General features: G+C 45.6%; 1 protein-coding gene across 2 annotated transcripts in view; it reads right to left on the minus strand.

Moving 5' to 3' along the window:
* The window catches only part of IFT140 (intraflagellar transport 140), a 2,226,364-nt gene that overhangs the window by 19,397 nt on the left and 2,179,732 nt on the right, over nucleotides 1-27,235 (minus strand). For both annotated transcript variants that reach the window (XM_069646971.1, XM_069646972.1), the window contains one exon: nucleotides 5,812-5,953. In XM_069646971.1, the coding sequence (XP_069503072.1) occupies nucleotides 5,812-5,953 (142 nt within the window). The remainder of the gene's footprint in view (nucleotides 1-5,811; nucleotides 5,954-27,235) is intronic.

The raw sequence follows: 27,235 nt of genomic DNA on the forward strand, positions 1-27,235 counted from the left end.
GAGGTCCAATGACACCAACCAGTCCTGAAATTGAAGGGCCTGAAGGATCTGAGAAAGGGTAACCATCTTGAACTTGTCCTTCCTGAGGAACTTGTTCAAGTTTCTTAAGTCCAAGATGGGTCTCAGTCCTCCGTCCTTTTTGGGGATCAAAAAATACAGTGAGTACCATCCCTTATTCTTCTCCGCTGCAGGTACTGGTCCTATAGCACCTTTCTCCAGCAGGGTTAGAACTTCCTGCTGTAGGAGCGGGTCCGAAAACTTCAACGTGTGTCTCCCTGGTGGAATGCTTTGAGGTTGCTTTAGAAAAGGAAGGCAGTAGCCTTGGGCTATTATTTCTAGAGCCCAAACATCTAAAGTAATGGCTCGCCATTCTTAAAGATGCTGTGACAGCCTGCCTCCTACAGGTGTTTTGTGATGCAAGTCCTCAAAGTGGTTTTGTGGCGGTTGTTGCAGCCGCTGATGGCAAAGAGGCTGCAGCTGGAGCTGGCTTTGCACGTTTTCCTCGTCCACCGCAAGTGGCCTTTCTCTGGCCCCTTTGACTAGCCCTTCCTCTCGCCTTTCCATGTGAGGAGTAGTAACGATAGGATCGTCCCCTCCACGATTGTCCTTGCGCACGAAAAAGATGAGGTTGCCTAATAGCAGCTCCTAAAGATTTGGCAGTTGCTTTTGAGCTCTGCAACCTCTCAAGGCTCTCGTCAGCCTTGTTGCCAAAAATGTGAGACCCGTCAAAAGGCATATTCAGAAGGCGGTTCTGTACGTCTGGTGCAAAACCCGACTTCCGTAACCACGCAAATCTGCGCATTACCGTGCTAGTGCCCATGGACCTCCTTACACTATCCACAGTGTCCAATCCAGATTGAAGGGATTCCTGCATGGCTTCCTTTGCATCTCTAACGATGGCTGGGGACCCTTCCCGTTCTTCGCCTTCTGGTATGTGCTCCGCCGCCATTGCGATGCACTCGCACAGAGTGTATGAACATTTCGTCAAGGCACATGTGGAGTTGGCAGATTTTAAAGCCATACTCCCAGCTGAAAATACCTTCCGTGCCCAGCCATCCACACGCTTATCGTCCCTGTCTGGAGGGATAGAAGGGTACGCAAGTTTGTTAGAAGCTGTGGCTGCCTGTATGACAAGACTCTCGGGAGTTGGATGTTTGGACAGATAGCCGGGGTCGCTACTGGCCGGGCGGTATTTTGAGGTGAGGGATTTATTTACCGGAGGAATAGAATCCGGAGTTTCCCAATTCTTGGCCACCGTATTTTGCGGGGCTACATAAAAGGGTAGTACTGGGTCTTCGGTGGGACCATGGTCCAATATATCTGTTAAATCATCCTGGATGAATTGGGCTGATGGTCTAGCCCATCCTAAGTAATCTACTACCTTCGTCATTGATGGTATGATGGACTGGCATGCTCTCCTGGTTCTGGTCTGCCAAAGTCATTTTCAGGAGATGTGTCAATGCCACTTGCATTGTGTAATGATTCCACCAAGTCCCTCATTCTGCTTTCTTCTGAAATCAAGCATTCTGGGACATTTGGGGTGCCATATTCTAGCCCAAAAGGTACATTCTCCTCATCAGATCTCTCCTGTTCCTCAAAAATTGAGGTCAGGGACTTGAAAAACTCCTTCCTGGGGAGAGGCTTGAAAACCTTCTCTGGGAGAGGAGGAGGAAGAGGTGTATTACAGGGCTCTGAGGATATTACAGGTCTTGTAACCTTATCTTTCCCTTTTTCTGGCTGTACTGGCTTGGCTAGAGCCTTTGGCGCCGAGGGCTAGGGTGTCAACGGCGTCGATGACATAGAGGTCGTTGACGGAGTTTGCTTCGAGGGCGTCGAGGCGCTCTTCGAAGATTTTCCCTTCGAGGTGTGATGGATCTCAGACGGCGTCGGTGACCTCGAACGATCGACTCGACTCGAGTGTTTTTCGCTTGGCGTCCTGGGAGGTTCCCTATCCTTCCTTTTTCGATCACCCGGGCTCGAGGGCGCGTGAGTGTCGGAGCGATGACGCTCCCGGCCGGCTTCCGAAGAAGGCGCGGACCGAGGCCTCGCTATCTCAAACACCTCTATCATGTTGACCCTGAATGCTTCCCACTCTTCGGGAGACAAATGTTTCGTGGGGCATTTCATCCTTTTCGGAGACTCGTCTGACGACGAGGTGGAGGGAGACCTGTGGTGTCGTTTCTTCTTCTTTTTGTCAAAGACAACGAGCGATGGAAATTGCTTCGGGACCTGGATCGATGCCTTTTGCGTCGAGGAGATTTCTCCTCACGGGACCTCGACTCGACGTTGGAGGCTTTACGATCGGTTTTGCGACCTACCTGTAGTTTTCCTCTCCTTTCTCGCAAGGCCTTCCCCGTCATCGCCTGACACTTCGTACAGGCCTCCATGTCGTGGTCTTCTCCGAGGCGCCACAAACGCTCTCGGTGCAGGTCCGTGATTGACATTTTTGAACCGCACGACTTGCACTTTTTGAAACCCGATTTCGGGGTCTTGGTCGGCGTCGATGACGAGGACATATTTCGTTATATTTATATTCTTCACAGAACTCGAGGCGCGCCGAATCTCCAAAGCAACATATACTGCGTAAAAATGGAAACTGAGGCCAACGGGCGCCACGCGAGCTACTTATACACCCGATGAAGGAGGCCTTCGAGGGACCATCGACTCGACAACATCGACGCACGGCGCTCTCTGCCGAAAACATTTCTGAAGAGCAGCAAAGCTGGATGGAATACATCTAATTTGAGGAATACGTTGGAGGACACAATCCACTCGAAAAACATATTACAAAAAAGTTTATAAATATTAACAAATATCCAATGATGTAGAAGCAATGTCAAAGATCATCAGAAAATCGTAAGCCCAGTGCACTCCAATACCACATAACTGCCTTCCAAATGATAATGGTCACAACCTTATTTATTTATAATTTAGCACAGATATCCCCAATTGCAACTCAAAATTCACTGTCATCAGGATCTCACAAAACTGCTGCCCCACTTGATGACTGCAATGCATGAAAAATAGGACTTGAAGATTTAACAGAGGAAAAAAGAAATGCCAAAATGGAGTGAAAAGAGACTATAATTGGTTGTGGAAGCGAGTACTTCAAGGTGTCTGAAGTATACAATATTGCAGTTGTGTGGGTGTAGCAAGGGAGCTGCTTATTGTTTGCAAATGTGGCTGGTTAGAGTGCTGGTGGTTGTTCAGAAGCCTCTAGTAAATGACTGGATAAATGATTTAGTTATACTATCTGGATTTGAGAAAGTGTCATACAAGGAGAAAGACCGCTCTGATGGGTGTGGGGGAGTGTGTTCATAATTTAATGATCTATATTGGTGATTTCTTAGTGTGACTGCTGCAGGGCTCTGATTTGGGTGTGTTATTGTGTGCAATGGGTTTATATGTGGGTTTTTTTCTTCCCTATTTGGGTTGTTAGTCTGTTGTGGTGGGCTTGGTATAGTGGGTTGTATTACTTGGGATTATTATCTCTAATTGCTACTATGTTACTAGTTTTATTGACTTATTGCGGTTTCACAATGTTTTCTGGCATTGTTTCACTTGATCATATGGAACCTGCATTGTATTTATTCTTCTTTGTATTTTATTTTATGATGCAAATTAACTGATGTAGATGAACATCTTTATAAAAAAATACAAATAGAAAAGTTGAAAAATGTATATAAGATGCTTGCAGACCAAATAAAATATATTATGAAACACACATTGATGCACCAGAGATTCTACTCTGACAGAACCGAAAGATGAATTGTTCTGGAAGCCTTGGCACAGAGCAATCTATTAAACCCAACCGATCTAGCACCCTGATTTGTCACAGATCCCTGCCATATCTGGTTTATGCACTACTTGGTTCTGTGCAGGTGTGGGGTATAGATCACTTGACAAAGAAGGTATAGCGCTGGGGCACAGACCACCTTTTTTAATGAAAGAATTACATTTGACGAAGAAGGAAAATGCAGAAGCACAACAAAAGCTTTCTAAAACTCATGTATACTATAGATTTCAAGAAGTGACAGTTTGAACACTGAAAAGTATTGATCCAAAGGGGTTTAATCATTCACGCTTTTGCAGGACCAGGCACAAACAGAACAGCCAGTATTAATCCAGCTGGGGTGGTAAACATACATCAACCATATCACTTAACATAGGTTACCCTTTCAATGATCGAAATTGTTCTATTCTTGTTATTATAGTCCTGTATGGATGGTCTGAGGGATAATTTACAGAGACTCAATCTCTGGAGCAAGCATTGTGATCCTTCTGAACCATACTTCTTTTTATTGCCAAAGAAAATATCCCTCAAGGCCTTCTTCATCCCCAGGTACAACTTTTTTACATGTATTCTACATTACTACTTTACATGCAGGGACATCCATGTCCAAGATAGTATTGTTGCTCCTCCTAACCCCTTCCCAGAATGGTCCAACCTCATCACAGTTCTAGAGCATGTGTACCAATGCACCGGTGACATGAGTACAACCCCAGCAGGTATGTGCATCAGTCAGACACTTCCTAGAGATCATTCCCAGTGACTGGGAGACACTATTCAGCATCTTCACCTGGCATGTCCTGAAGACCCAGATTATGGAAGAAAACTGTTCTTCCATCACCAGTCCACCCAAATCTCGTCACCAACAAGTAAGGTTTGCCCGCAAGAGGTTTAAAGATTGATCCAATCACCTCAAGCACATCCTTAAACAGTCTAGGATTCACATTGCTTGATGCAGATTCTCAAGCACTCTACTGCACAGATCACTTTAGCAGTCCCCTAAAAGCATTTGGACTGAAATCACTTGACATGGATGCATTGGTGTTCAAAGAACATAACACAGACATCAGACAGGGCTGACAAACATATGACTTAAGAGTATTCACAACAAGTGGAATTCCTTGCCGGTGCAGCGGCATACAGTTAATAGCTAGCGTCTTTTACACATTCCGGACTTCAACATTGCAAAGAAGCAACATATATGTTATTACTGTGTGGGACTGTCTAACAGAGCTCTTACTGGGCTCCCATGCTCCACAGTGATGGATGTTCTGATACTCTGTATTCTACGGGTCACCACAGTGCTCCCACCAGCAACCAGTACTTACTTGCATTCAAAATACAAACTCTGATAATTGGGTTTGGACTTCATTACGCCTTACATCACTTCAGAATCTCAATTTGTCCTGAAGACAGCTGTGTCATTAAATCATGTGACTTCTGGCAGCCAAAACTGAGAAAATCTTTGTTAAGTTAGGCAAATTGATGTAATGCCTCTATAACACAGATGAAAACAATATGAAAAGTTGTCCTAATACGGACCAGTGACATCTTCATTCTTCCACTAGAGTCTGGATCGTAAATAGCTCACTGCTTGTGTTTTGTGTAATATGTCTGTAATGTTTTTTCGTGTATGTATGAGTTTGGTGATCGGTTCTGTGATGTGAGACGTGAGGCATAGCTTACACTGAACTTGTGCTTTATTATTTTTGATGAACTAATTCGGTGCCGTTCTACTTTTCTAATTGCCAAAATAATATTTTTTTGTACAAAATATATTAAAGATAATTATGACTTTTTGTACCAATCTGTCCTGTTCAAATGCCTGCTGTTTGATTTAGCTAAGTTATTATATTATTTCAAGGTCCACTTATTGCAAATACGTTTTGGTTGTTGCCCTTAGGTACCTTGATTGTTAAATTAGTAATTGGGCTACCCTCTTGTATTGTAGTGTGATATGACGTGATACAGATTTCTAATAGGCTGGAATTCTGCATGGTCTCAGTGAGCTATAAACTTACCATTTGGAATTCCTCCTGCTGAGAATAGTGATCAACAAGGAGCCCATAGACGTCACCAATGCGGATGGCACTGTCCAGGTCAGGCTCTTCCAAGAGAAGCTCACACTGCTTCACAGCCTCTTTTGTATCTTCAGAGTAAGTCCTGTAGGAAGGAGAAGTTGGTGGGACATTAAACTCTGTATGGACTAACCAGCTGTAATTTGTTTGAAGTACATAGGACACACTTTCAATTGTGAGGCGGTACAGGGTGTGTAGAGTATTATTAAATTCCACTCGAACACTGATTTTATTTGTGCGCAGTCACGTCAGAAAGAAAGCACTGTGGAGAATCAGTCCCATACCCCAGAAGACAAATGGAGACAAGATTATTTGTGAGGAATAGTCTCTTATTAAGATATGTACTCCTTACAACAGGCTTTCAAGACCATGCCTGGTGCTGTCCGTGAACACAAACTTGACCTGCGGGTTCAAATGGTTTCTTCTAAAGAATTTTGTTTTCATCTACTAAGGACATCATTGATTCTAAAAATTGCATCTCAAGTTCTCATTTATCTTACCACATTAAATTTTATGAAAGAAATCAGATAAAAACAATGAACTATATTAGGAAATACAAAAAGACGTGCATCTAGTGCTGTAGCACACACGTAGCAGTCACTGTAGAGTCATGTCAGGAATCCGCTCTCAGATTCTCTTGCAAACCAGTTACTCCACATGCCCCGGTGCTCATTAAAGGCACTGCAAGAGTTAACCTTGTGCTAAGTTTCTCTGCTTGTGGTCATCTCATCAGAAGTCACAGCCCACCTATGTAAACTGCTGTTCCCAAAAGTGGTCTCGGTGCTCACTCACACTCCCTTCACCTCACAACATCGTTCATTATTGGTGTCTGCTGGGTTCTCAGCAAAATGCCCCACTTTCCCGTGCTCATCTTTGTGACTTGTCCCTGCCAGTCTTTACAGCCCAGCCTGCAACTGTGTGTCAAGTCCTGCCTGTTCCTTGCCCTTGTCCCCACAAGTGTTGACCATCTTCTGGACCATTCCTCACGGTGAGTTCAGGAGTCTGCACAAGAGTGAGAACTCAGGAAGTCTGGGTACTGATTACTCTTCACTTCTCTTCCAGCCCCACTGGCGTTCCACTGTAAAATCATCTGTCCCATCCTTCGAGCCCACAATTAAGGGAAGGCACCTGCTCCTGTGCAGCTGAGTCAGTCCCAGCACACCCACCTACACAGTGCACCTCGTTATCTCCTAACTGAGTGTTTGAGAGGTGAGAGAGTCAGTGCCTGTCAACATCAGTTTATATGAGATAGAGAGGTTGAAGCCAGACAGGTAGCTTTTCAGTTCACACTTTATAGATCTGTAGCAGTACATTATTTTATCGATTCACTGCCATTTACAAAGGCGTTCACCGTAATGCATCCAAAACAAAACTTTCTTCCGCAGCTCAAAAATCTATTTGAAATCTAAACGACCAAGAGTCATGTAACATCCGATAGGTCATGTGGAACAAAAATCTTGATCAGGAGAGATAGCTCACCTATTGCCTTCCCTACGGAAGGCGGGAAGATCAACAAAATCCTCCTCATGTGTGTAGAAATGCTCCCAGCAGTCTTCCTTCGAACATAGGGCATGGGGGTAATATTCCTGATACAAAGTAAGTTTGTGAGTCATCTTGGTAAGTCCTTAAGTTCCTTTATTACATTGCACACTCACACGATACAACAGGCACATCAGGCACACGTAATACAGGGAGAGCCCACTGACTTCCACAACCCAGGCTACATCTCTCATTCAACTGCCCTGGGCGGAACCCAAACCAAATCACAACATTCAGAGCTCCTGCATATGCACTGTCCATACATTCCATGACATCAGAGTTTCACAGGTTCAGATACACAGACAATCCAAAGGGAGAGGAAGCAGGATATAACAATATAACACACCCTCCTTCCCTTAGACCAACATCCAAGAGGAAGAGATCTACACAAAGCAAACAGCTAAGGACACAGAGGAAACACAACACAACTTCTTTCCCTAAACTAACCACACATCAAATTCAATCTACTTGAGGCAATGCACCTCACCCACTATCTGAAACCATGAACAAATACCGGGTTAAGAATAACAACTACAACCATGGACACACAGGAATCGCTACTCTGCCTCCAACATAAATGATGACAACCCAGCCAGAGTCCTCCTGGCTATGAACAACACACGCTCAGAGCTAGTGGCCCGGCAACTAAGAACCCACCTATTCAAAATATTGCACACTACTGAGGACTTAGCGTTAGGATGGAACCTGTCACCAGACTGACCACCCATGCTACTCAACCTCAAAAGAGCAACGGGTTGAACAGTGGATTAGCACATACCACTGAATAAAGTAGATAAATTGGTCCAAGCCCGGCAGAGGGCGACTGATTGAAGATTTTGTGTCAAAGTGGATCTGAGCCCAGCGGAGGGGGATCCGGGGTGAACAGTGAATCACCTGAGAAAATTGGATACGTGAAAATACAAAGAACATTGTATTTAAGTGGATGTGAGCTCCGCGGAGGGGGATCTGAAGTGAATAATAAATCACCTAAGAAAATTGTGCAAATGTTAAACCCTAAGGAGAAAGGAACTTAGTTGTTTGTCGTATTGCGTCAGGCCCTCTAGAAAAGAGACTTCAATTGGAAAAGAGACTTAGGCACCAAAGGCCATGATGTTGAAGTTTTGAACTGCACCTTCGTGCTAGAGAAACCAGAGACTGTGCTAAGCTTGAGTGTGCCGCCTTGTCAGGTGCTGAAAACATGGGGAAGGGAAGCCAACGGCTTCACTATCCTGACATATCATTTCTTGAACACCTTTCTTTTACATAACATTCTTTCCCACACTATTAGTATTTGGAGGTAAGGATTGGCAATAGGTTTGTTAGTATAGGCCCTAGTCTATCACGCGCAATCCCCAACTGTATAGTATGTCATGAGCTAAATTTACTGCCGTTATCAGTCAAAAGAAAGTGGTGTAGTCTGAGGAATGATATCAAAATTCTGACTCCTCCCAAAGAATTGTTGTATGAAGATCTAAATAGGATTGCTAATGGGAAGAATGTGTGGTCTATGAACATATATTGTGATCAAATGTCTGGTATACTCAATGATATAAATGTCAGCAAAGATTATCTATGTGCATATTTACCATCGTGCAAAAAGAGGTTTCAAGAATATTATTGGTGTATACAATCTGACCAAATAGGGACTTATCAGTCATACCTAGAATACAAGAGTCATTGCAGAAAATGGGGAGATAGACCTTTATATTTGATACAATTTCCATGTCCTAAAGCCAGGAAAATGTACATGCGATTTAAACTTAATCAGTTACCCACATTAGATCAGATGTAACATAGGAAGACTCTGAGTGGGGTCTAATTAGATGGGGTATGTCGATTTTCCACCCTAGTGTAACTGTGTTGAATCATTGAAGCACCTTGTAATGGATTGTCTCGACTTTAAGCATCAGAGAGATAGGATTTTGAATCCCGATCTGAGTAATGAAGGGCCATTTACTCTGGAGACTATATGGAACCAAGGTATTTGGGGCGACAGTAAGAGTCTTAATTTAGCACTTGTTGAATTACTCTATGTTATTGATGAGGAGTTATGTGTAAAATTGGAGGAGTATTCAAGAATTTGATAATATTGTTGATTGTTAAGATTTTATAATATGTTGAATGTTTAATATGTTTTGACTTGTATCATGGATAACCACTGTGTTTTACATGAGAAACTGACAAATAATATAAAAGTGATTAATGAAACGAAATGGAATTGCTAATAACTTAAATATGATTCTTATTAATGTAATGTAATGTTTTATAAAATCATTGCAAAGGTCTTGATAAACCAAACACAATGAAACATTTTTTTAAAAGTATGGGCCCTTTTATTCTGACAAGACACAGCTAGGACTGTGTTATTATTATTTGATGGTCATAGCTTGCTCCCATCTTTAGATTTAGGATTAGTTAGGCGTTTTACAAACCCAATTCAAGTTTAATAAACACCCTTACACTTGTGTCTGTCTTCCATGCCTTCCTTACAACACTCTCTGGGCTAAAGTGAAGCAGAATGGGAGCACTGCAAACTGGTAAGGAGTACTTCCTTCCCACCACAAAACAAATGTACTTCCGAATTTTGGGGTAGACGGGGACATGGAAGTAAGCATCCTGCAAGACCAAAGATACCAGGCAGTCCTGATGGGTGGCAGGATTTGTCCCAAAGTGACGATCATCCGTTTCGGGGGAGTTTGTTGAGCAGTCTCAGGTCTAAGATGGGTCTGAAGCCTCCATCCTTCTTTGGAATTATGAAGTAAGAGGAATACAAGCCTTTTCCGACTTCCTTTCGCTTCAGCAACAAATGAGTAAGTTCATCCTTTAGGAGCGGTTCCGGACTAGGCAAAGGCCAAATTGGGGGCTTTTGGGTGGGTTTTCTTGAGAAAGGTAGGCGGTATGCCTGGTTTAGCAACGGCAGCATCCATCTGTCTGAAGTTACTTAGAACCATGCCTGTCTGGAAAGTCAGATCTTGCCCCCCACAGGAAACTCAATGTATTAGCAGGGTTAACTTAGAGGGGTTTACTTCTGACAATGCTAAACAAAGCCTTTGTACACGGCATGTTGCCTGGGTCGTTGCGGGAATCAATAATTATCCCCCTCCTCAAACCTAACAAACCAGAGACAGAATGTGGGTCATACAGACCCCTGTCGTTGCTGAAGCAGGATGGGAAGATCCTCACAGCAGTAATGGCAAAGCGGCTGAGGTCCATGATAGCTAAACTCATCCACTTGGATCAGACAGGTTATGTCCCACATAGGAACATTACCAACAATCTGAGAAGGCTACACCATATAATAGACCACACGAACAAGGAGACACAAGAAGTAGCAGTGGTATCGCTTGATGCCGTTAAAGCCTTTGACTCAGTTAAATGGCCCTGGTTGTTGGCAGTTTTGGAGGACTTTGGTATGGGGCCCATATACAGAAGGTGAAGTTATTGTACACTGCACCAGTAGCGAGAGTCAAGACTGTGGCTGCACCTTCTCCGAGCAATGGCAACTAAGTGAAGGAACGAGGCAGGGGTGTTCATGTTCGCCGATGCTTTTTATATTAGCGCTAGAACCGTTAGCGGTCTATTTGAGGACGGAATTTGGGGAGGTAGGAATAAACACACTGGACAGGAAGCATTTGGTATCGTTGTATGCAGATGACATGCTTCTGTAACTCCAATACCCAGAGGAGAACTTACAATACATCCTAGACTTGATGGCGAGATATGCCCTAGTGTCATTAATAACAGTAAACCCCCAGAAATTGAGTTTGTTCTCTCTTGGGGAGTACAGGCGGAGACCTGTCCTAGGATTGCCGGTCGTGCCGATCGAATAGGAGTTAGCTACATTTAGGTGTGGATATATATACCATGACCCCAAGATAGAACATAGGCAGAAAACGGTTAAAGCGGTGGACAACATTTTGAAAAGTATGTCCTTATGGGCAAAGCTGCCGCTATCAATGATGGGGCGTGTAGCGCTACTGAAGATGGTAGTGCTGCCTAGAGTCCTACATTACTTTACTAATGTCCCCTATGCAATCCCAAAAGGCTTTTTAAATAAATTACACAGCATATGCAGGAGCTTCATATGGCACAACTCCAGAAATAGAGTGGCATTGTGGAAGCTCCAGAACTCATACGAAAAAGGAGGTATAAGGCTGCCTAGTTTTGAGACGTACTTCATGGCTAGCCAACTGCTATTTGTGGTTAAGTGGCTGTCAGATGAGAGAACATCCAAATCAAGGCTGCTGGGCATATTGGGTGCTCCGTTCTTCCTGAAGCAAGTTATATGGCTACCAGATTTGTAAAAAAACAGTGAGAGCCTACTGTTGCGCCTAGGGTGTAAGGTATGGGACAAAGCAAGACTACTGCTAGGAGGTTAGGAAGTGGCTGTCAGATGAGAGAACATCCAAATGAAGGCTGCTGGGCACAGTGGGTGCTCAGTTCTTCCTGAAGCAAGTCATATGGCTACCAGATTTGTAACAAAACAGTGAGAGCCTGCTGTTGCGCCTAGTGTGTAAGGTATGGGACAAAGCAAGACTACTGCTAGGAGGTGCAGCACTTTATTCCCGGCAGATACCACTAGTAACACTGGGAGGGGTTGATGAACAAACTAGGAACAATATTCAGAGAAGCTGGGAACCCGTGGGGGTAGCTACAGTGGGTGACGTACTAAAGGAAGGGTTACCCCTTTGATTCGGTGAGTTGAAGGAGGGCAATACATTATACATGTCAGACTTTTGAGAAGCCTAAAACAGAGGTGGCTGGACTCTGTCATGCCCTTGCAACCTGATGAAGTAACTGAAGCATTTTATGATGTGTCAGAGGGAGGACATGAAGTATCACGGATATATGAGTTATTGATGTCTAAGGTGGGCGGAGAAATAGATCAGATTAGACAGCAATGGGAAGCAGACCTGGGGGAACTGTTGACGGATGAGGTGTGGAGTAGAGCGAAAGTGTACCACAAAAAAGTGTCAAGGAACTCAAGACTACAGCAGATACAATTGTATGTGATGCATAGAGCGTACCTGACTCTGCACAAGATAGCACAGTTTAATCAAACAGTGGTTCAGTCGTGCCCTAAATGTGAGGATGCAGATATTGTGCATATGTTTTGGCCGTGTGTGGAGGTAGCACAATTATTGGGAGACGCTGAAATCACTCTGAATGTGGAGTCTCCCAAGGTCCATCTGTTAAGTGGGTTCCCGAGACCCAAACGGGCACCACAGGGTAATAAATTGAAGGACTTAGCGTATATCCTTGCTAAACGGAGAATAGCGATGGATTGGAAGGCTAGCTACAGCCAGACCCGTGGCACAGGTGTGGTGGAAGGACTTGTTGAAATGGGCTAATGCGGAGACTGCTGTGTGGCAAGACGCACCCAGCAGAGAAGGGGAACAGGAGGGGAGAGGGGTTGAAGCGTGGAGATTGCTCATAGCTGGCTTGACCACCTCCGAATGCAAGACACAAGAATTGTTGTAGATCCCGGTACAGGAAGCTACCGTGGATGAGAATTATGGGAGAGGAATAAAGCAAGGAACGTAAGGTGCAGTGTAGGCCTGGTTTGAGAGGGAGTTTGTGGGAGGGAATGGGAAACGTGATGTTACAATAGTGTGTTGATTGTTATTAACAATGTGTACAGTGTTTTGTTTGTGTTCAAAATAAATCAAAATTGTTAAAAAAAAAAGAAAACCTAAGGGTTTTTGGAGCTTAGAATTCTGAGAGATCAGAGGCCACATGTTTTGGCTTATGAGCGCCTATTTCCTTGGATGGACTGAAGAAACCCCTTGTCTGAAGTGGCTGCTGTCTATAAGTCCTCTAAAAGTGTAAGGCCTAAACTTGCCACCTCCAAAAGTAGTTGTGGGGGAAGACAAAGTAAGACTTAAAGATTGAGGTGCATGTCTTTATTCTTTAAATGTTTTAAAGATTTTATCAGACTTTGTGCCAAAGAGATCAGAACCAACTAATGGCATGTCTAGCAATTTTGTATGCACATCTTCTTTAAAGTTTGTTTTTCGCATCCAAGAATGTCTTTGCTTAACTGTCACTGTGTCTGTAGACCTACCTATGCAGTATGTGATGTCTACCCCTGTGATGTTCCTGGCTGTGTCTTTAGCATTCTGTACCAATTGTCTAAATGAAGTTTGCATCTCAGGAGGAAGTTGAGATGCAGCTGGATTTGCAAATTCCAAAGGGAATGGCAATAGCTAGCTAGGGTGAAGGTACAGATAGAAATGCTTTGGCCTTTGAGACTGCTGTGTGCAGTTGAATTATTAGGCTTTCTGCTGATGGGTATGGAGTCAGAAATTGTGGGTAAGCTGGCCTTGCTCTATGTTTTTGGCCAATGACTTTACTCACAATGTATGCAGAGGCTGGTTTTCTCCAAACCGTTTTAAAAACATTCACCAGAGCATCACTAAAGGTCGGGACTGGTGCCTTTAGTTCTTTAGGTTTCAGGATATCTGGGACACCATGGGATATCACCTGCTCTGTGATTGAGAGTATGGATTGGCCTGGAACTTACTGCTGTAAAAGAGCCATAATTTAAGCCCAGAGCTGTAATTGGTTCAACACTCACCTGTGAGTTGGGGGAAGTAGCCAGCTCACTTGCCACCTGTAAATCTATTTGGAGATGAAAAAGAGAGCCTATGGATTGTGTGCCCAAGAGCTCTTCAGGCCAAGACTGCCTTAGTATGTCGGATGCGAGATGGAAACCTGGGGAGCCTCATCATCATGCACTTTACAAATATTCTCAAAAGTTATCATTTGTGCAACTATGGCTCTAGGCTTGTAGAAAGAACAGTCAGGTTCCAATGGCTCTGAGACGGGTGCTTCGCATAGCCTCCTCTGTACCGAAGTTTCCGCCATCTGCGCCAGTGTTGCCCCCAAAGTGATCATCGGCACATCTTTACTCAGCGTCAGAGGCACTGGCACTTTTTTTAGATTTCGCTTTTACACTGGGGCCCGAGCTCAGAGGCAGGCAGGAGCGGTGGTGATTCCCTTTTCTTTTTTATGTGCTGCATGAAGTGTCTTTTGCACACTTTCAGGAGTCTGTTGAAATATTTTGTTCATGTAGGCTCTAAACGCCTCCTATTCCACCTTTGAGGATGACGCTGTTAGAAACTTAGGCTGCCTGCCTCTTTGCATCTTGAATGGCACCTCTTGGGTTTCCTGGATGTGGATGATTAGCGCGTTCTTGAAGATGAAAAGCGGCTCCTAGAGTGGTAGTGGCGCTTCTTTTTTCCCTATTATCCAGAATGATGATCTGACGAGTCGTGGGTGGAGACCGTTTACTTAGGGTCGGACACATTTTTTTGGTGTAGCAACTGTGGACTTCACTGGGGTTGATGTTGACATAGAAATGTAAATCCTCGCAAGACTTTCTTTCAAGCCTTTTGGATTCATTGTCTGACAAGATCCACATTCCTCCGCATCCCAATCTTTCACAGAAAAGACATGAAAAATGGGCATTCATCACCAACATTGATCGATGACAATTTTTACAGGCCTTGTAGCCCAATTTGGGAGGTATCATAATGATAAAGTAGTTTTGTCTGACGAGTAACCTCCCCTCTTTCTGGGGCATTGTTGCAGGAAAAAGAAACTGAAGAAAATAGCACTGATGGCTTTGTACTTTCATGCCAATGAAGCTGCCTCAGCACGTGATGGAACCAATGAGATGAACTGGTCGAGGATAATGCTGCAGGGTGGCTGAAAAAAAGTATATTTTCAATGATGAGAATCTGAGGGAGAAATTTGTCAATTTGAATTAACGTTACTCTGCACCTTTCTCAAACATTATTGAGCTAAACAAAACTCCTTCTAGAAGCAAGTGAGATCTCTCCATCTGAACCAGGCTTGGAAGGATCTTGGTCATTAAAATTAACATATTACCTAGACTAACAAATCTCTAATAATCAGTCTAGATTACTCAACCTGGCAGAGGAATAACATAAAATGCCATCCCTTCAATGGAGTTCATTTGGTTTGGAGGGGGAAGCACCTATTAAAAAGGAGGGGATGTCTGTAGAAATAAAGGAAAAGAGGTTTAGGGTATCCAGATCTTTTGAAATCTTTTATAGCATCTCAGAGTAAGGTAGTAGCAAATTGGATAAAAGCATGGTCTGAAAAACGCTGCTCTTTTCTGAAAAGTCCACAATAGGTCGTTCTATGTGGACCTACCTGTGGCTCCGCAAGCATAATAGGGCCTCTAACCTATACGCAACTAGAAAGTAACAATTTGAGGCGTTTTTTGCCATCTCAACATTTTTTGAGCTATTATCCATCTCCTCGCCTATACTCCATGGAAGGGTAACACAGATTTAACAGCAGGGGTGAGGGTTATGGTTAGGTTAATGGGCAGAAGGACCTATTAATTCAAGGGACAATTAAGAGACAATTAAGACCTTTCAGAAAGGCAAGAGAAACTCCAGGTTGGGTGAGGAGGAACACTTTAGATGTGGCAGTTCCATCTCCGGGTGCTTCATCCCTCCATTATAAAGGGGTGGCAAGAGAGATCAAATTGATAGAGTAAGTGCTCCAAGATGCGGAATCAACCAGGGAATTAATTTCCAAACTCTACATGGTGCTGAAAGGCAAGGGGAATACATCAGACTGGACAGTTAAGACTGCAACGGTGATGATGTGGTGCTGTACAAAAAACTATTAACATAACATGACAGAGGTGGCACGAAGAATTGGGGTGACATCAATGAAAGAAGAACAAATTACTTACCAACTGGTAACGTTCTTTCGACTGGATGTTCCTCCAACGTATTCCACATCTTTGACATGTAATGTCCACAGCTGTGCACTTCGAAAACTTTTACAGCAGAGGGCGTCCTGAGTCGATGACGTCGGGTCGATGTCCCTCGAAGGCCTCCGTCGAGGCGACGTCACCGGATGTTATAAATAGGACGCACAGCGCCCGTAGCCTCAGTTTAAGTTTTTTCCCTCAGAATGTGTGGCACCAGTCTCATGCCTGCTTGACTGCATATAGCCTTGCGGAAATGTAAGCTGCAATTGCATAGGAAATTCTCCAGAGTGGCAGGCTGGGAGGGCGATGTGGAATACGTTGGAGGAACATCCAGTCGAAAGAACATTACCAGTTTGTAAGTAACTTGTTCTTCGAATGGATTGTGTCCTCCAACGTATTCCACATCTTTGACAGACTCCCAAAGCAATACCAGTAAATGGAGGAGGGAAAATAATTTAGAGTACCCAATCAGATTGCAGAATAAAGAACCGCCTTACCAAAGGCCCTATCCTGACCATGGATTGTATCCAGGGAATAATGTTTAACAAATGTGTGGATTGGAGCCCATGTGGCTGCATCACAAATGTTCCTAATAGGAGCCCCCTGCTGGAGGGCTGTGGAAGTAGCCACACCCCTAGTGGAATGAGCTCGCAACCCTTCAGGAGGGTCCTTACCCGCCAATCGGTAACACTCCGTAATGGTGAGGATAATCCACCTGGACAAGGTCTGTTTGCTAACAGCCTGTCCCAAACGGTGTCCATCATATCCTACAAAGAGTTGATCTGCCACTCTGACCCTGGACATCCTAGAAATGTAAAAGCTCAGAGCTCTCCTAGGATCCAACCGATGGAGCCGCTCCTCTTCCTTAGCAGGATGAGGAGGAGAGCAGAAAGATGGAAGACCAACCTTTTGACTCAAATGATATTCAGAAAGTACCTTCGGTAGAAAAGAGGGACATACCCGCAGTACAACCCTGTCCTTGTGAAACACAATACAGGGTGGCTTAGATGAAAGTGCATGCAATTCACTCGCTCTGCGAGCGGAAGTAACCGCAACCAAAAACACAGTCTTGAAGGACAGTAATCTAGAAGGACAAGAGTGCAAAGGTTTGAACGTTCAAACAGAGCACCCATGGGAAATTTCAAAACCAAATTCAAATCCCAGACCAGCACCTGGAAAGGGGACGGCGGAAATACATTAGTCAGTCCTTTAAGGAACTGAGAAATCAAAGGAATCTCAAAGTAAGAACATTCTTTGGACGAGCGCTTACAAAGATAGACAGCGCCTCCAGGTAACCCTTAATGGTACCCACTTGAAGGACCCTGTGGGCCAAAGAAAGTAAGAAAGACAAAACCATAGGAATGGAGCACTGAAAAGTATCAACATTGTGATCTCTGCACCAGTCGCAGAACTTACGCCAAAGGCAACAGTACAGGGATTTGGTTGCAGGCTGCCTGGCCGAAAGCAACACCTCCATCATGTCATCCGGGAGGTCCCAATCCTTATACCTTAACCTTTCAGATACCAAGCGTGAAGGTTGAGAGTCTTGAACTCTGGATGGAGAACCAGTCCCCCCACCCCTCTCGCGCTAGAGAGCTGATCCTCTCGGTAGGGAAGACGGCAGATGGACATTTCTAGAAGGTCCGGGTACCACGCTCTCCTGGCCCAATCTAAAACAATGAGGATCATGTGGGAACCGAACCTCTACAACACTTGAGGAATGACGGGGACTGGAGGAAACACGTACAATAGTGGGAACAACCAATCCACCACGAACGAGTCTCCTAAGGCTCCTCTTGGAGGAAATTCCCTTGAGCAGAATCCGGTTGACACTGGTGGCGAAAAGATCCACTTGCAGGGTTCCCCAAAGGGCGAAGACCTCCTGAAGGACTTCCTGAGCCAACTCCCACTTGTGAAAGACCGTGCTCTGCCTGCTCAGAGCGTCAGCCGACGCATTTTCGTCTCTGGCCAGATGAAGTGGCGCGATCAACATTTCCTGCTGGATGGCCCAGAACCAGAGCTGCATTGCCTCTCTGCACAACGGAAGTGACCCTACCCCCCTTTTTTGTTGAGTTAATGCATGGCCACTGTGTTGCCCGTAATGATCAGGGCACTCTTCCCCCATACACAGGGCAGAAAAGGCATCAGGGCTAGCCTGATGGCCTCAGCTCTAACAGATTGGTGTGGAGTCTGGACTCCGACAGAGACCAATGACCGCTGGCGGTGAAGTCGTTGGCATGAGCGCCCCATCCTGTGAGGGAAGCGTCCGTCACTACTGTCACCTCCGGCCCTGGTTGCCAAAACGGTTCCCCCTTCATCAGGTTCCCTTCGTTGGCCCACCACACAAGATCCTGGGAGAACGAGAGTGGAATCTGAACAGGATCTGTCATCTTGCCGAAGAACTGCAACCACTGCATCTTGAGGACCCATTGCAGGGATCTCATCGCAACCTGGCCTCTGGCACCAGAACAATGCAGGATGCCACGAGACCGAGCAACCTTAAGAATTCGAAAGCCAGGAGACTCTGGGCATGTTGAAACTTGTCCACCATCTGCACAATCTGATGAGCCCTCACCTTAGGAGGTGAGCACTTCCCCAAGGACGTGTCTAACACAGCCCTGATGTACTGGAGCTGTTGGGAAGGTGTCAGATGCGACTTCTTGAAATTCAGGGAGAAGCCCAGCCAGTGGAGGGTGCGTCAGGTGAGACTGAGGTCATCCAATGCTTGCTCGGGAGTGCGCGCCCGGATCAACCAGTTGTCCAGGTACGGGTAGACGTGAATCCCCCCCACACCTGAGAATCGCTGCCACCACCACCATTAGCTTGGTGAAGACCCTCGGGCAGAGGTCAATCCGAACGGCAGGAACCGAAACTGAAAGTGCGAGTTGCCAGCCGCAAACCTCAGGTACTTTCTGTGCCAGGATGAATCGGCAAATGAAAGTAAGCATCCTGTAGGTCCAGAGACACCAACCAATCCTGAAGTTGAAGGGCCTGGGGGACTTGAGAAAGAGTAACCATCTTGAACTTTTGTCCTTCCTGAGAAGTTTGTTCAAGCAACGCAAGTACATGATGGGTCTCAATCTCCCGTATTTCTTTGGTATCAAAAAATAAGGGGAATACCATACCTTGTTCCTCTCCACTACAGACACCAGTTCTATAGCGCCTTTCTCCAGCAGGGTCAAGATTTCCTGTGCAAGGAGCGGATCCGGAACCTTCAAAGAGAGTTTCCCTGGTGGATTGTCGTGAGGCCACTGAAGGAAGGGAAGGCAGTTGCCGTGGGCTATGGTATCGTGAAGGCAAAGAGGCAGCTGCCTGAGCAGCTTTGGCACCTCCAGTTTCCCAACCACCACGGGTACTTTTTCGCTGGCCACATTGACTGGCGGCCCCTCTTGTTCTACCAAAAGAGGAGTAGTAATGAAAAGAACCTCCACTCCACTGCTGTCCCCTAGGACGAAAAGGCAAGGGTTGACGCACTGCAGCGGTTAAAGATTTTGCTGCAGCTTTTGAGATGTGCAACCTCTCAAGGTTCTCGTTATCCTTGCTGCCAAACAAATGTGCGCCATCAAAGGGCATGTTAAGAAGACGGGCCTGCACATCCGGAGCAAGCCCCGACTTCCGCAACCACGCAAATCTGCATATAACGGTGCTCGCAGCCAAGGACCGTCTAACACCGTTGGCTGTATCCAAACCCGACTGAAGAGATTCGCACATGGCATCCTTGCCGTCCTGCACGAGAGCAAGGAACCCATCCCTTTCTTCCCCCTCGGGAATATGCTCAGCCGCCAAAGAAACACAATTCCACAGAGTGTGTGAAAACCTTGTCAAGGCACACGTGGAGTTGGCCGATTTTAAGGCCATGCTCCCAGCCGAAAATACCTTCTGGGCCCAACCGTCGAAGCGCTTGTCCCTATCCGGAGGGATGGTATGGTACGCCGCCGGCCTCGAGGTGGCCGTAGCCGCCTGAACCACCAAACTCTCGGGAGTGGGGTGAGTAGATAAATAGCTGGGGTCGCTAACGGAAGTGCAGTATTTCTTGGTCAAAGACTTATTAACAGCCGGAAGAGATTCCGGGGACTGCCAAGCAGCTGCCACCCTTTTCTGCAAGGTGAGATGAAATGGCAAAGCTGGGTCAGAGGACGGACCTTGATCTAAGATATCCGTCAGATCATCCTGCACAAAGTCTTCAGGAGGACTGGACCAGCCCAGATACTCAGAGACCCTCGCCATGAGCCTCCTGTAAGAAGACTCTGCATGAGCCCCACGCTCAGGCCTACCAAATTACACTTCCGTAGAAGGGTCCAACCCACTGGCATCATGGAGGGTCTGTCTCCAGAAAAAAGTGGAGCCTCATCAAGTTCACCAGGGTCCTCAAACTCAGACCTTTCTTCCTCTTCATAAATGTCATCCAGAGGGGGCTGAAACCCAAGCCTGGAAACAGAAGGGGGCCTGGAGGCCAAAACTGGCCGCACAGACTTCCCAGTAGCCTTACTTGGAGGATCCACAAGATCTGAGTACACCAAAGGCAAATTTCGATAAAAAAATCCCTGAAGGCTTCGACGTTGAGAGCGTCGACAACCTCGACGTCGTGAACGCCGAAGGCTTCGACGTCCACACAGGTGCCGATGGCGCCGTGTGCTGATACGATGGCAAAGCATTGATGTCCAAGTCGGACGGACACAGCGCTGACCGAGTCGACGCCGGCATCAAGCCCTCAGTAGGTTGCTGCAGTCTCGCTGGGGACGAGGACCGAGACCTAGAAGCACGTCTCTTGCGACTTTTCGAATCCTTGTCCGTACGGGACCTCGAAGGCTCCTGATGCGAGTCGCGACATGGACCCGAGCCCAAAGGCGTGCGAGCCACGGAACAAGTCGAATCCTGGCCGGCTTCGTTAGAAGGCGCGACCGGACCCGTGCCCTGCGATTGAAAAATCGCTAACATTTGTTCTTTAAACGCTGCCTATTCCTCCAGAGTTGAGAACTTTGTCGGGCACGCTATCTTCCTTGATGCACCATCCTCCAAGGAGGACGGGGAAGGCGACCGGTGACTGCGCTTCCTAGAGTGCCGGGACGAGGAAGACGAATGGCAGGAACCACTCCGGGACCGAGATCCCCGGGGTGCCTTCCGACGCGGAGAGTCGCTCCTCGAGTCGTTGGTGGAAACCCCCTTGAGCTTAGATTTGGATGTTCGGGACTCAACAGGCTTAGAGGCCCTTCCTACCTGGAGTTTCCCATTCCGCTTACACAAGGCCTTGGCAATCAGCGACTGCCATTTTGAGCAGTCGTGGGTGTCGTGCGACTCGCCCAGGCCCCACAAACAAATGCAGTGCGGGTCAGTGAGCGACATTTTCAACTTGCAGTCCCAGCAGGTCTTGAAGCCAGACCACGCAGTCGGAGGGGTCGAAGAGAAAGACATCATAACAACAAACACAAGAGGCGCGCCTAGTTTCACGAAGCAACACGTTCCTGGAAAAAACAGAACTGAGGCTACGGGCGCTGTGCGTCCTATTTACAGCATCCAGTGACATCGCCCTCGACGGAGGCCTTCGAGGCACATCGACCCAATGTCATCAACGCAGGACGCCCTCTGCTGAAGAAGTTTCCGAAGTGCACAGCTGTAGATATTACATATCAAAGATGTGGAATGCGTTGGAGGACACAATCCATTTGAATGACCAAGATACCGTTAGATGCCTCCTAATCAGTGCTGCAGAAGATGCAGCAAGATTGGAACTTTACATTTGGGGCAGCACCACAAAATATGCCAGAGAGGCTTTTGGTTAGAAATTGGAACTAAGATTAGGAACCTCGTAGGACTTAAAATCACCAATGATCCAAAAGTATGTTATGGTAGGGACTGCAAATGAGGTACATTACCCGCTGACTTTGGAGGGAGACTATTTGGCAACACAACTACTGTTGGCAGCTAAATGTGGGATTGGGTCACTCTGGAAGTCTGCACATTGGCAGACTGAGCCTCTATGGCTTGCTTAATTGTGACATTTTATTTGATGGGAAAACTGACAATCCAAATCCATTACGAGCGACTACAGGAAACTCATACACATTGGGATTACTGATGCTCTTTCTGTTCAACGTTAGCTGATGTGATCCTGTCAATCTGGACTTGCGTTGTGGAACTCAAATAAGATGACATGAATTCCTATCTGTTCTGGGGTAGAGATGGGTGGTTGTGAAGTGGTAGGGATGGATTTACTAAAAGCTATGTTTTATGTTTATTTTCAATATATATTATAAGAAAATTGAATGAAAAACCAATCCGAAGCCTGAAAGGTAGTACAGCGTGTGCATACCATCTCACCAAATCTACATACGATTTATGGTTGTTGGCATAATTTACACTAAAAAAATAGCACTATCATGCATTATGTGAAAAACAATGGGCAGCACTCAGAATGAGGGCCCTCCAAATGGTGCGAGTGAGGTTATGTGCAGTCTCAGCACCTATGAGCAGATACGGATTGTACATTCGCTGTGTCCTGAACAGGTGATGGAACATTGCATGATGGCTATGGAGAGAAATCTGATGACTCCCAGCAGGTTGCTGCAAAACCCATTGGCACCTATACCGTTATCATCTAACTGTTAGCACCTCCACTATTGCTACTGGCATCCAATCTTCCAGTAAGCCGTGTGACTACCATCTGCTCCATGATGCTGGACCCATAGGCGGTACACAGACCCCAGGGCCTCCATTCCATCCATGGCCTCCATCCATGGCCTTGTTGGTTATGGCAGCACTGAATTCCAGAGATAACCACCTGTGTTGCAAGAGAAATTGTGCACACCGGAAAAGAAAATCACGTGAATCAGCCAGAGAAACAAACATTTTATGTGCAAGGTTCTGTACGTCAGCCCCTCCATTAAAGGTGGAAGCTTGCAATATTTCCATGAAATTGAAACTTCTTACAAATTGAATGTTAGAGGCACCACACATTGCTGTGGGCTCATCCTGACCTGTGGAAGGCATCTGTATGGGAATCTGCTTAAACACACACACAGACACAGTATCACATGTGGAAAATGAAGTCGGCACTGGTCCTAACCAATTCAAATACCTGCTCCTAAGTGACGCACAACTGCCGTTGGTCATAAACTTGCAATTACAATTGCATATGCTCATAGCCTATAAAAGCAGGGGCACACACAATGCCCCCCCAGCCTCCCGTTTTCTTTATTAAATACATTTTTTTACCAACCCAAACTAAAATATATATATAAATAAATAATAAAAAAATTAGACCCTTTTTTTTCGATCCTTTTGCATTCCAGCAAAAGGTCATTCGATCCTTTTTTTTCGATTGTTTGACTGGACACCCAAAAAAAAGCATGGCAGAGGGGCAAGGAGTGAGAGGAAGAGGACAAAATTGCTAAATACAGTGTGGTAGAGTGGCAACACTGCTGTGCGAGGGTGAGAGCATAGAGGAGGAGAGGGGAAGGAAATATAAAGAAGAGCAGGAGGAGAAGAAATATTTAGGGAGGGGAGATATAGGACGTAAAACAGGATCTAGAGAGAGTAGAAGAACACCAATGTGGAAAGAAGGGAAGAGAGACAATGGGAGTCTTTATACCTGGTGTTCCTGGAGACAAGGACAGCATAAAGGCCAAAGATCAGCCCAGGCGCACACTGAGGTCCCTCAGCCGCGTTTCCTTTGGTAATAAATATACTTTTGGTTGGGCTTTGGCATCCGTATACGGGGAGGTTATTGTCTGGCAATTTCTGGAGGAAGGTCATCCCCTACCTGGATGGACATGTTGGAAATTTGCCCCATCATCATCATTACTGTTTCCCACAATGTCGCCTTGTATTGACATTGGCACTTTTCACCTTATGCATAGGTTGTGTAGCATCCAGCATGCAGTGATCATTTTCCCCACCTTTCCAGGACTGTTGAGGTTACCTGCAGTACTGTGGAGACACCTGGGCCTTTTATACTGCCAATGTGGTGGGGAATGTTACACCATTACTAGCAGAAGTGTCTGTTTGCCCATATAGATCTGCAGGAAAGCGGACAGGGTGCTATTACACAAGAACATGGCAATGCATGGGTAAAAGAAACCAAGAACAGCAGTAGGCTATGATCATTCCAGCAGTACATACAACCAGAATATCCATGGTTAGTTGCTGCTTTTGGTTTCAGCATTCCTACTCCCTTGCCTGCGGTGTGTATGGTGAAACATTCATGCTGACAGGGTGCCTTTGAGGTTATGGTACCTACCGTTGGTGGCAGTAATATGTTCCTGTGTGCATGGGAGCGACATATGGCAATGAGCAGGACTTGGGAGTGTATCTAAGGCCTGCCAAGCGACACATGAAAAAACATGGGCTGCTACATTACATGCACTATGCCAAAAGAGAGTGAGAATGTGCTGGTGGCAGGGACATGAGGGCCAGCACCTTGAAAAAAGGGGAATAGCTGTACAGATTCTGATGGCTACTAGGCATATTGCCCTCAATTAATTGCATTATAAGCTGGCTGGTATTCTTACCCAAGCGATACAGGATTCTCTGTTGCTGTTCAGTCAGTGCCCATTGAAGGCCTGACTCCGCAGTGACTGGCTTCCACAATCCCCTCCTCCTTAAACCTGGTGGCACTTGTCCTCTCTCCTGCAGGACTTTCAATTGCCAGTGTTCCTCAAATAGCATCACTGGAGCATGTAATGTGCCTGTTCAATACCGGCTACATAGAGAATTGTGCTCAGTTAAAATACATATGGCCCTTTTTCACCCTTTTGTAGGTGATGGGCTGCACCTCATTCTTACACAATTGTACACAACATTTCTACTGAATAACAATTTAGACCCATTGATGATGCATTGTATGGCAATTGATTTCTCGGGAGTATGTGCTATTGACCAATTTTTCAATTTTATCAGTTATTTTCTTGTTGCATCAATTATTTAGTGCAAAACATTTTTTCTATCAATTTATTCAATTTTTTCTTTAGAAATTAAGATGAACATACCTTCATTAACATCTGAGTTATATAATAGACAACAATTTTAAATATATCCTAACGTGAAAAAATAACTGAAAAAAATTAATGTAAACACCACATGCTTGTGCAAACCTCTAGACACCCAAATGAACACTTGTTTTAAATCAGGATCTACGTCTCCAAATCTATGGTTGGTCATTTTCCGTAGTTTGCACTACAATGCAGATGGGGAGCAGGTGCAAGTGGATCTAGGTCACCTGGCCTAAACACCACCCACCTTCTTAGCCCTGCCTCTTCCTTCTAGCTCTTAACTCTTAGATCAAGGGCATCTCTCACCGGGCGTCCGAAGTGAAGGACAGATGAAGAAAAGGGCAATTCCTGTTTGGACCTGTTAGGACCAGGCATCCAGTGCCCAAACCCCTGCTCAGACAGCAGGTAAGCATGCACCAACATGTGATTACGCTCTCTGTCCCCACAGGCCATCCCCACCTTTCTGGTCCCCCCATGATGTTCCCTTGTGCCCCCCACCCTTCTCGCACACAGGTGCTGCCTGTTTTGCTTGATTCTTCTACCCTGCTCCCCCTCCATCCCCCTCCAGCCTACTTCTGCAGGAGTCTGTCCTGATACATTCTGGTTTGACCATCATCGTCTTGTGGCCAATGCTGGATATGACCTTTATGGACTTCATTGTTTCACAGTGCGTCACCCTTTCTCAACTACATGCTGGACTTCCTTTGCATCTTGTACTCATGGAGGCCCTGAATCATGTTATTCCCATCTTCATCTTGTATATTGGCTTGCAACATTATGAGTTACTACTGACTTCTGCAATTGTATTCGCTCTCCCCTCTTGCTTCTCTACTCTTATTGACTGCTTACTCTCGGTTCTCTCCTCCTCCCCTCTATGCACTTACTCTATCAGAATTGTCCCTGGATCTTGTATGATAGCAACCTTGTCTGTCTCCTGCACCCCTCCCATAGTTCTCCCTCCCCTCCAGCACTATCTGAAATGTCATCAGGCCTAGTATGATATTCGCTTGTATTGTTCCTCCCCTCCCCCTCTGCACCCTTATCCCTCAACTTTTTTTTTTCTGCGGCTCTACCAGAAATGTTATCAGGCCTAGTACAGTAGTCCCCTGTCTGTTTCCATTTCCTTCCCACTCTCCCCCTTCCTTCCGTATCTATGTCTTAGCACTTGCACTATCTGAAATGTCGGCAGGCCGAGTACAATAGTTTATTTCACATCCTTACTGTTCATGGCCTGTAAGAATGTCATTGTATTTTCCATTGTTCCCTCCCTTGCCTTGAAGCGCTTTGAAACACATTGTGTATAGGCGATATATAAATAAATAAACAATCATATCATATATCAATGCCTCCCTTATCCGCAGCTTTTATTATCAGCTTCTTCAGCACATTGCGTTCTTGATTTGTGAGGTTCTTGGGCATTGAGAAAGTTACCAACCTTTTGATAGGGACCCCACACCGACTATTAAGCAAGCAATATTGGAAATCACAGAGGTTTGTCTCAATACAACCTGGATCTCACAACAAGAATTGTTTTTTTAAACAATCCGGAAGGCATAACACTGTTTTTTTAAAAAAAAATGTTTAACTTGTTTATGTTTGGTAAGCACATAGGAAAACATAGTATTACGACAATTCAGCATACATTACATCATTAAGTCATCTTTATCATCCCCTGAGATTTTGCCCCCACCCTTTAATTCTGGCTGCCTCCCAGAACTTGCTCCTCTGCTAATCGGGTCGGGTCCCAGCCTGCTGCTCATTGGGCATCCGACACCAAAGAACAAGTTACTTCTTACCTTGTAACGTTCTTTCGACGGGATGTTCCTCCGACGTATTCCTCATCTTAGTTATATCCTTCCAGCTCTGCTGGCCTCGGAAATTTTTTTCTCTAGAGGGCGCTGCGCGTCGACGTCCCTCGAGTCGATGTCCCTCGACAGCCGCCGTATCGACGCTCGACGTCATCCTGCCTATAAAGACCGCGCACAGCGTCCGTTGCTCAGTTCCGTTTTGTAGCCCACAGTATTACTGTCTGGACTAGACTAATCACCCTGAAGGAGCGTAAGCTGCAACAACAAGGGAAGTAGAA

Source organism: Ambystoma mexicanum, chromosome 2q (assembly GCF_040938575.1).
Source record: "Ambystoma mexicanum isolate Mex_15411 chromosome 2q, UKY_AmexF1_1, whole genome shotgun sequence".
NCBI classification, from domain to species: domain Eukaryota; kingdom Metazoa; phylum Chordata; class Amphibia; order Caudata; family Ambystomatidae; genus Ambystoma; species Ambystoma mexicanum.